Source organism: Procambarus clarkii, chromosome 40 (assembly GCF_040958095.1).
Source record: "Procambarus clarkii isolate CNS0578487 chromosome 40, FALCON_Pclarkii_2.0, whole genome shotgun sequence".
NCBI classification, from domain to species: Eukaryota; Metazoa; Arthropoda; class Malacostraca; order Decapoda; family Cambaridae; genus Procambarus; species Procambarus clarkii.
This window is the reverse complement of record NC_091189.1, coordinates 1354637-1365925: the sequence shown is the minus strand read 5'-3', so window position 1 is coordinate 1365925 and position 11289 is coordinate 1354637. Positions and strand designations below refer to the sequence as shown.

Sequence of the window (11289 nt, the reverse complement as noted above, 5' to 3'; positions counted from 1 at the left end):
ACCCCCTGTGCGACTCCTGGCATGATGGTCCCACCTCTGGTGTCTTTATCCTCGTCCTGGTCCCACTGTGTGACCCTCGCCTTGGGCCCCTTGTGTAATTAATCCCTTCCTGGTCCCACCCCTTGTATCTCCCCCTCCCCCCGTCCTGGTCCCACTCCTCGTGTGGCCTCTCCTGTTTTCATCCCCATCACCATACATTTACCATGATTGAACTCCAGCAGCCACTTGCGAGGCCCATCTTACAATTTGATTATATTTTCTGCATAATTTACCTCACCTATTCTGAATAATATATTATATATATATATATATATATACCACCTCTGGTGCAAGTGTAGGGACCCATAGCCTCGGAGAAGGCTATGGGTCCCTACACAAAGAGAGTAGGGATAAAGAGTACTCAGAGAAGACCTTGTGGATCCTCACTGAACACTTTGATATTTTCTTCTCCTACCACCCCTATTCTTTTGGTATGTGTGTATATATATATATATATATATATATATATATATATATATATATATATATATATATATATATATATATGTGTGTGTGTGTGTGTATATCACGAAAATAAACACGTGATTAAAAATGTGACAATGTCAGACCACGGAGGAAAAATGAAACAGGAATTTCCTTAAGTACTTTCGTATATTAATACATCTTCAGAAGGAGTGATTTTACAGATCGAGTGATGGGTATAAATAGGCCATTCACTTCACCATTCTCTCCTGCCTATTTATACCCATCACTCGATCTGTAAAATCACTCCTTCTGAAGATGTATTAATACACGAAAGTACTTAAGGAAATTCCTGTTTCATTTTTCCTCCGTGGTCTGACATTGTCATTATATATATATATATATATATATATATATATATATATATATATATATATATATATATATATATATATATATATATATATATATATATATATATGTCGTACCTAGTAGCCAGAACGCACTTCTCAGCCTACTATGGAAGGCCCGATTTGCCTAATAAGCCATGTTTTCCTGAATTAATATATTTTCTCTAATTTTTTTCTTATGAAATGATAAAGCTACCCATTTCATTATGTATGAGGTCAATTTTTTTTATTGGAGTTAAAATTAACGTAGATATATGATCGAACCTAACCAACCCTACCTAACCTAACCTAACCTATCTTTATAGGTTAGGTTAGGTTAGGTAGCCGAAAAAGTTAGGTTAGGTTAGGTTAGGTAGCCGAAAAACAATTAATTCATAAAAACTTGGCTTATTAGGCAAATCGGGCCTTGCATAGTAGGCTGAAAAGTACGTTCTGGCTACTAGGTACGACATATATATATATATATATATATATATATATATATATATATATATATATGCGAACAAGCCTGAAATTCCATTCAAAAATTGAATGGAATTTTTTATATATATATATATATATATATATATATATATATATATATATATATATATATATATATATATATATATATATATATATATATATTATATATATATATATATATATATATATTATATATATATATATATATATATATATATATATATATATATATATATATCGCTTTATTTTATTTAAAATTGCATTACTCAAATAGGGTTACAACATTGGTTACATGCAAGGTACAAGGCTACTTGTCACAGGTTATAGAGTTCCTCCAGCTTATCAGATGGCGGGCAGGAACCATGGATGTCGTGAGCATTTCCTCTCTGGGTCGCTACACTAAGGCGCTGAAAGAGGAAACTGGCGGCTCTAGGGTCTCTAGTTGTTTCAATTAACTTAGAACCCAGCTCCTTAAAAAAAAACTAGCAGTACTTTTATCCTTTTCACCAAGTGTCTCTGAGTCAATGGGGACAAAATTGTAGTGGTGATCAAGGTCTCTGTATTTACGAAACTTGGCTGCTTCCCAGTGATTGGCAGCACCACATGTCTTTGTGCAGCACTGAAGTTAACAATGGTGTTGGCCTAAGTTGAAACTTTGACCAATATACACAAAGAAACAATATATATATATATATATATATATATATATATATATATATATATATATATATATATATATATATATGTCGTACCTAGTAGCCAGAACGCACTTCTCAGCCTACTATGCAAGGCCCGATTTGCCTAATAAGCCAAGTTTTCATGAATTAATGTTTTTTCGTCTACCTAACCTACCTAACCTAACCTAACCTAGCTTTTTTTCGCTACCTAACCTAACCTTACCTATATATATAGGTAAGGTTAGGTTAGGTAGGGTTGGTTAGGTTCGGTCATATATCTACGTTAATTTTAACTCCAATAAAAAAAATTGACCTCATACATAGAGAAAAGGGTAGCTTTATCATTTCATAACAAAAAAATTATAGTAAATATATTAATTCAGGAAAACTTGGCTTATTAGGCAAATCGGGCCTTGAATAGTAGGCTGAAAAGTACGTTCTGGCTACTAGGTACGACATATATATATATATATATATATATGTCGTACCTAGTAGCCAGAACTCACTTTTCAGCCTACAATGCAAGGCCCGATTTGCCTAATAAGCCAAGTTTTCATGAATTAATATATTTTCTCTATTTTTTTTCTTATGAAATGATAAAGCAACCCATTTCATTATGTAAGAGGTCAATTTTTTTTATTGGAGTTAAAATTAACGTAGATATATGACCGAACCTAACAAACCTTACCTAACCTAACCTAACCTATCTTTATAGGTTAGGTTAGGTTAGGTAGCCTAAAAAGTTAGGTTAGGTTAGGTTAGGTAGGTTAGGTAGTCGAAAAGCAATTAATTCATGAAAACTTGGCTTATTAGGCAAATCGGGCCTTGCATAGTAGGCTCAGAAGTGAGTTCTGGCTACTAGGTACGACATATATATATATATATATATATATATATATATATATATATATATATATATATATGTCGTACCTAGTAGCCAGAACTCACTTCTCAGCCTACTATTCAAGGCCCAATTTGCCTAATAAGCCAAGTTTTCCTGAATTAATATATTTACTATAATTTTTTTCTTATGAAATGATAAAGCAACCCTTTTCTCTATGTATGAGGTCAATTTTTTTTTATTGGAGTTAAAATTAACGTAGATATATGACCGAACCTAACCAACCCTACCTAACCTAACCTAACCTATATTTATAGGTAAGGTTAGGTTAGGTAGCCAAAAAAAGCTAGGTTAGGTTAGGTTAGGTAGGTTAGGTAGACGAAAAAACATTAATTCATGAAAACTTGGCTTATTAGGCAAATCGGGCCTTGAATAGTAGGCTGAGAAGTGCGTTCTGGCTATTAGGTACGACATATATATATATATATATATATATTCCGCATTATTGTGGAGCCGTGAGCGAGTGTACCTCTTCAAGCAGGACGTAAACCAGGCTGTTTTATTACTTTAATTGATGTAAATATCATCTATATATATATTGTATATTATTTAATAAAGAATAATAAATACTTACTGCTCTGTAATCTTGACGTAATCAACTACAGCCACACACACTCCCCTTTCCAAAGCAGTACAGGCAAATTGGCTCGAGGCTTTCTACTCACAATTTCTACTTTCTTTCTACTTTCTTAAGGCTTTCTACTTTCTACTCACTACTTAGGCACCGGAACCCTCTTCTTGGGTGATCCAAAGGGAAACTGAACTTGTATAGTGAATGATGATGATGATGGTTTAGCTTCAGCTACTCGGAACAAGAAGGTCCAAGCAGCACGGGCTATGGTGACCCCGTTGTACTCACCTGGCACAGGAGATGTGCGTGAATGACAAAGCTGTTTACTTAACAATGTGAACAAGTGAACACGGAGGAACACAACATATACAAGCAACAAGGAACAGCGCGTGAAGGAGGAGACGGAAAATGTGAACAATTGAACAAACGTCGGATGGGTGGAGGCCAGCAGACCTTCACCTTTTTACCCATGGCCGGTTACCGTAATGCTTGTGTGGGCGGGGTGTGGGCGGGGTGTGGGCGGGGTGTGGGCGGGGTAAGAGCAAGATGAGTGGGCTTCTATTCTGGTGATTATATATATATATATATATATATATATATATATATATATATATATATATATATATATATATATATACTAACAAGCCTGAATGGTCCCCAGGACTATATGCGACTGAAAATTCAGGCTTGTTCGCATTTGTGTTCCTCACGTGTGCCCCAAAGAATGAGGTGATTTAATAAAATGCTATCCCCAAGATTACCAACCGAGTGCCGGCGGGGAAGTGGTTCAAATAGCTTCGGCTATCACTTCCTTAGTCTGGTCGTGATGGTCAAGCGGATTAAGGCGTCCTGTAGATACCAGTTGCGTTGCTCCTGGGAGTATGGGTTCGAGTCACTTCTGGGGTGTGAGTTTTCAGTCATATATATATATATATATATATATATATATATATATATATATATATATATATATATATATATATATATATATATATATGTTATATAGGGGCACCACCTCTGGAGCAATTGTAGGGACCCATAGCCTCGGAGAAGATAATACAGAGCAGAGAAAAACTTGCCATTTAACTCTAAATACACACGAGTATTCACCTCTCCTACCCACCCCCCCTTTTTGTTATTACCAGCGTAAAAAGAATATTGACCGTGGGTTGAGTACATGGGTCGCCGCGATGAGCTCGGAAGGTGTGTGTCGCCTTCGTCACAAACATCAGAACCAACACGAAGTTGCTGGCGAGATTCTCGGAAGCAATCCATACACCCACATATGAAATATGTAAAAGGACACATATACACTATTTACTATTTACTACAACAGTGACGGACACAACTCTAAGGCTGAAAAGTGGCTCCCATTTGTAAATATTTCAGTTCCTATGTATATTCATCCTCGCGTATTATTCACTGTGAATATATTTGTTGAATCAGTTCTGATGAAACTGTGAATAACAATAGTGATATTAAGGTTGTGTGGTACAGTGTTGGATAGGGGAGGGGGGGGGGCAGTTGTGTGGTTGGAGTGCCTGCAGGTGTGTCATGGGGTTTGAAGCTTTGTCAGAGCCAGGAAGGATGGAAGGGGGGGGGAGGGTCATGGTATTGGGGGAGTTGTGGATAGAGCCGAAGCTGTGGCTCTAACGTTGGTTGGCGCTACAGAGTTAGCTGAGGTGTAGAGTGGAAGCTATGACAGAGTGTCGTGTGTGTTTACTGGAGTGTGATGAAGCGTGACTGAGTGTAGGGTGTGAGACACTTAGGTGACAGATGAGGTGTGGTGGTGAGGGACACAGGTGAAGTTAGTGAGGGCTTGAGAGGGGGGGAAGATAAGAGGATGCATTTGATGAGGTGAAGAGAGTTACGGGCTATTCATGCCCGTGCCATCTCTTGGGTGGCTTAATCTTTATCAATCAATCAATCGAGGTGAATTGTGATTGTTGGGGGTATTGTGGTGATGGCTTTAGTATTGTAGGGGGGGGGGGGGGGGTGTTGTGGTGACTGTGCCCTGGGCGCTCTCTACCATAGATCGCTTCGATTTAGGGTGATAATGTACAGGGTCGATTGTACACAATCGACCCTTAAAACGTATATATATATATATATATATATATATATATATATATATATATATATTATTAAATATGACCGAAAAAGTAAGATTAATAATTCTAACACGAATTTTCTCAATCTTTCGTACATTTCGTTTCACTGTTGGAGGTAAATCAAAAATCAATTCTCCAAAATTCATTTTATTTCTAGTCTGACGCGACACGAGCGCGTTTCGTAAAACTTATTACATTTTCAAAGACTTTAGTTCACAAATACACAACTGAATAGAACTTACGCATCTCCGATTTTATATCTACATTTGAGTGAGGTGGAAGGGGTGATGTGGCATTAACACAAGACAGAACAAGATGTGGTATTAATAGGGTATTAATTTCATCAACACAAGACAGAACAAGAGTATTAATAGGGTATTAATTTCATCAACACAAGACAGAACACGAAACAATGGATATTGAATAGAAGTGTTTGTAGAAAGCCTATTGGTCCATATTTCTTGATGCTTCTATATTGGAGCGGAGTCTTGAGGTGGGTAGAATATAGTTGTGCAATAATTGGCTGTTGATTGCTGGTGTTGACTTCTTGATGTGTAGTGCCTCGCAAACGTCAAGCCGCCTGCTATCGCTGTATCTATCGATGATTTCTGTGTTGTTTACTAGGATTTCTCTGGCGATGGTTTGGTTGTGGGAAGAGATTATATGTTCCTTAATGGAGCCCTGTTGCTTATGCATCGTTAAACGCCTAGAAAGAGATGTTGTTGTCTTGCCTATATACTGGGTTTTTTGGAGCTTACAGTCCCCAAGAGGGCATTTGAAGGCATAGACGACGTTAGTCTCTTTTAAAGCGTTCTGTTTTGTGTCTGGAGAGTTTCTCATGAGTAGGCTGGCCGTTTTTCTGGTTTTATAAGGTCTCCTCTGAATACTTTTTATTTTCTTCTCCGAGGCTATGGGTCCCCACATTGGCACCAGAGGTGGTACCCTCACTATATATATATATATATATATATATATATATATATATATATATATATATATATATATATATATATATATATATATATATATATATATATATACATACATATATATTACATTGTGTTACAGTTGACAGAATACACATATACAGACATCCACATATGTTGAAATACATGAAACAAACCTCACAAACATTCGCAGTTTCCTAAGGCGAACAGCCAACCTGCTATCGTAACTCCAAAAAAAGAAGACGCTAGATCAAGAGTATTGTGGTAGCGAGGTTCAAACAGGATACCGTCAGCTTGATATTACGCTACTCCTTCACCTCCATGCGCAGGCGCACAACGGGCGAGGTCCACAGAGAGCGATAGCAACCACAGACCTCGAGCAAGCACACAGCTCAAGCAATTATAGGGCCATAACAAGAATATAGCGATAGCAAGCACAGGGTGAGTGCCAGCACAGACATCAAGCACAGAGCGAGTGCCAGCACAGATAACGAACACAGAGCGAGTGCCAGCACAGACATCAAGCACAGAGCGAGTGCCAGCACAGATAACAAACACAGAGCGAGTGCCAGCACAGACAACAAGCACAGAGCGAGTGCCAGCACAGACAACAAGCACAGGGCGAGTGCCAGCACAGATAACAAGCACAGAGCGAGTACCAGTACAGATAACAAACACAGAGCGAGTGCCAGCACAGATAACAAGCACAGAGCGAGTGCCAGCACAGATAACAAACACAGAGCGAGTGCCAGCACAGATAACAAGCACAGAGCGAGTGCCCGCACAGATAACAAGCACAGAGCGAGTGCCAGCACAGATAACAAGCACAGAGCGAGTGCCAGCACAGATAACAAACACAGAGCGAGTGCCAGCACAGACAACAAGCACAGAACGAGTGCCAGCACAGATAACAAACACAGAGCGAGTGCCAGCACAGACAACAAGCACAGAACGAGTGCCAGCACAGATAACAAACACAGAGCGAGTGCCAGCACAGACAACAAGCACGGAGCGAGTGCCACCACAGACAAACACAGAGCGAGTGCCAGCACAGACAACAAGCACAGAGCGAGTGCCAGCACAGATAACAAACACAGAACGAGTGCCAGCACAGACAACAAGCACAGAGCGAGTGCCAGCACAGATAACAAACACAGAACGAGTGCCAGCACAGACAACAAGCACAGAACGAGTGCCAGCACAGATAACAAACACAGAGCGAGTGCCAGCACAGACAACAAGCACAGAACGAGTGCCAGCACAGATAACAAACACAGAGCGAGTGCCAGCACAGACAACAAGCACAGAGCGAGTGCCAGCACAGACAACAAGCACAGAACGAGTACCAGCACAGATAACAAGCACAGAGCGAGTGCCAGCACAGATAACAAACACAGAGCGAGTGCCAGCACAGATAACAAGCACGGAGCGAGTGCCACCACAGACAACAAGCACAGAACGAGTACCAGTACAGAGCGAGTGCCAGCACAGATAACAAGCACGGAGCGAGTGCCAGCACAGACAAACACAGGGTGAGTGCCAGCACAGACAACAAACACAGCGAGTGCCAGCACAGACAAACACAGGGTGAGTGCCAGCACAGACAACAAACACAGAGCGAGTGCCAGCACAGACAACAAAAACAGAGCGAGTGCCAGCACAGACAACAAACACAGAGCGAGTGCCAACACAGATAACAAACACAGAGCAGCTTTTGAGTCCCGACCCGACAGGTTTAGCACCCATTTTTACAGCCAGGAATACGATAACGTCCCCACATACACACAGCCGTCATCAAGGGGTTGTCACCGACGCTGCCGGCCTCTCCCACTCTCCCTTTCCTCTCCCCCCCTCCCTTCTAACCACGCACAAACAACCCATCCCCTCCTCCCCAACCCTCCCTCCAACCCCCAAAGCACAACCCCCGCCCCACCCCAGGACCCACCAACCGCCAGGGCCCAAGCGGTGACGCTGCATTCAAAACCCCTGATGCAGGTGAGTCTCTGGGGGTTGCCAACCTCCGGAGATTAATTATAACGCGGCGGTTATCCGCGTGCGTGGCGCGGTGTGACCCGACAGCAGAGATAACGGGAATAATATTCCTCGGGCGTCATGAGCTACACAGGAAAACAAACGAGTAAATACACAGAGGTTTGTACACGTGCAGGATGCAACGTTGCAATATTATGGTAACTGGCAATCGTGGCGGGTGAACGACCATGGCGGAATCCTTCGCTGCAGCGAACCTTGTCTTTGTGTTAAATTTGGAACGTGATGAACAAAAGGGAATCCCATTCTCAGAACCGTTGTTGAATGTGGAGTTAATTCCCGCAACAAAGTATTTAAGAGCATACGAGGCTTGGCCGTGGCTGTGCGCAGCAGGCGATGCAAACAAACACAACACAGCTGGCTAGTGCGCAGTTTGACCGTTACCTAAGAAAAGCCTCGTTACGTTTGGCTGGTGTATATATAGTAGTGGTGGTTGTAGTACGAGGGCAGGGGGGGAGGGGGTAGTAAGGGGTAGTAGTGTGAGGGAGATTGGGGGGAAGGGGGAGGGGAAGGGAACCGTCAAACGACCAGGAGAAGATAGCTGTAATTACTGCTGCCACCGGTTGATAAGGCATGCAGGTGTCAAGGTGGTGGTGGCCCCATGTAGTGAGGGGTGCCAGCCCCTGGTGCTAGGATGTGGGGCACCTGCCACTGTTGTTAGTGCCAGTACGTGAGGCAGGCACTCTAGAGGCACAGGTTTAGTTTTCTTCATTGCATACGAATCAACACGTATGATTAAATTGCTCTTATACGTGGCGTAATGATAGAGATAATAAAACACACACACAGACACACACACACACGCATACATACACACACACACACACTCACACACACACACACGCACACACACACACACGCACACACACACACACACACACACCAACCACTAGTTTCCAGTGTTGGGGTAACATTAACAAGCGTGTTTAGTTAACTGCGGTGTTAGTGAGGGCAATTAAGAGTCCCCTCGTGAGCGCGTGTCACAGTTTAAGCAGCGAATGACCTGACTTGACAAACATGACAGCTCATATTATTTTTTGTAAGTGAAGGTACACAAGTTATCTTCACTAACTATAAGCACTGACAGCATGCACATGCAAATCATTTGTTGCAGAATACCAAGACAGAATACAAACCACAAGCAACATATATATATATATATATATATATATATATATATATATATATATATATATATATATATATATATATATATATATATATATATATATATATATGCAAATAAGCCTGAATGGTCCCCAGGACTATATGCGACTGAAAACTCACATCCCAGAAGTGACTCGAACCCATACTCCCAGGAGCAACGCAACTGGTAACTACAGGGCGCCTTAATCCGCTTGACCATCACGGCCGGACAAAAGGAAGTGGTAGCCGAAGCTATTTGAACCACTTCCCCGCCGGCAACTCGGATGGTAATCTTGGGCATAGCATTTCACCAAATCACCTCATTCTTTGGGGCACACGTGAGGAACACAAATGCAAACAGTCCTGGGGACCATTCAGGCTTGTTTGCATTTGTGTTCCTCACGTGTGCCCCAAAGAATGAGGTGATTTGGTGAAATGCTATGCCCAAGATTACCATCCGAGTTGCCGGCGGGGAAGTGGTTCAAATAGCTTCGGCTACCACTTCCTTTTGTCCGGCAGTGATGGTCAAGCGGATTAAGACGCCCTGTAGTTACCAGTTGCGTTGCTCCTGGGAGTATGGGTTCGAGTCACTTCTGGGGTGTGAGTTTTCAGTCATATATATATATATATATATATATATATATATATATATATATATATATATATATATATATATATATATATATATATATATATATATGTGTGTGTGTGTGTGTGTGTGTGTGTGTGTTTACAATGTGCTAACCAGCAATACAGGGAGGATGCGACACATAGGTTTTTGTTTTGCGTCTTCCAATAAGGAATATCAGTAATGTTTATCCCCTCTGTCGACTCTTCATGGAGGTCAATATTGCAATCATCTAAATGAATATTAGGATGAGTTAATATTCATGCTAATGAATATTAGGACCTATCCAACCTGAATATTTATGAATTTCTCAGGTTAGTTATACCAGTATTATGTTCGTAACCACACTAGTGCTGGCAGTCAATGGTGTAAATGCTAGTTCCCAAACTAGTATTTATACGGGTCTTTTCTGACTCGTACAGACTTTTCTGAGGTTTTAAATGCCTTACTGTGTATTATAGGTGATCACACACACACACACACACGGGAGGAGGTCTTTACAATAGAGCAAGGAGAAGTTCCAGAGATAAGAGAATGAATAGTTAACTAGGCACCACTAGAAGAGTTTGAGATTACCAGTGGGGATGTAAGGAAGAGTTTTGCTAGAGTTGGATGTGACAAAGGCTATAAGCCCATGGATACTAAAGGAAGGAGCATAAACACTCTGCCTGCCGCTCTCCATAGTGTAAAATAAATCACTGGTAAAAGGGGAACTGCTAAAAATTTGGAAGACGGCTAATGTAGTCCCGATATACAAGAAGGGAGATAGGCAGGAAGCACTGAACTACAGGCCAGTGTCACTAACTTGCATACCATGCAAGTTGACGGAAAAAATAGTGCGAAGGAAGCTAGTCTAACATCTGGAGCGAAAGAACTTTGAAACAACATCAGCATGGGTTCAGGGATAGTAAGTCCTGACTCA

The 11289-nt window shown here is 41.0% G+C and overlaps 1 protein-coding gene across 1 annotated transcript; it reads left to right on the top strand.

Annotated features, from left to right (window-relative positions):
• Positions 1–3919: 3919 nt before the first annotated feature.
• LOC138372970 (uncharacterized) lies at positions 3920–8039 on the top strand. The gene is made up of 2 exons (XM_069338963.1): positions 3920–4021; positions 7002–8039. The coding sequence occupies exons 1-2, from the start codon at positions 3920–3922 to the stop codon at positions 8037–8039; spliced, it is 1140 nt and encodes a 379-aa protein (XP_069195064.1).
• The last annotated feature ends 3250 nt before the right edge of the window (positions 8040–11289 follow it).

Coding starts and splice junctions, on each gene's coding strand:
- LOC138372970 (XM_069338963.1), top strand. CDS start 3,920: ATGGGTGGAGGCCAGCAGACCTTCACCTTTTTACCCATGGCCGGTTAC. Junction 4,022..7,001: donor GTGGGCGGGGTGTGGGCGGG/GTAAGAGCAAGA, acceptor GTGCCAGCACAG/ACATCAAGCACAGAGCGAGT.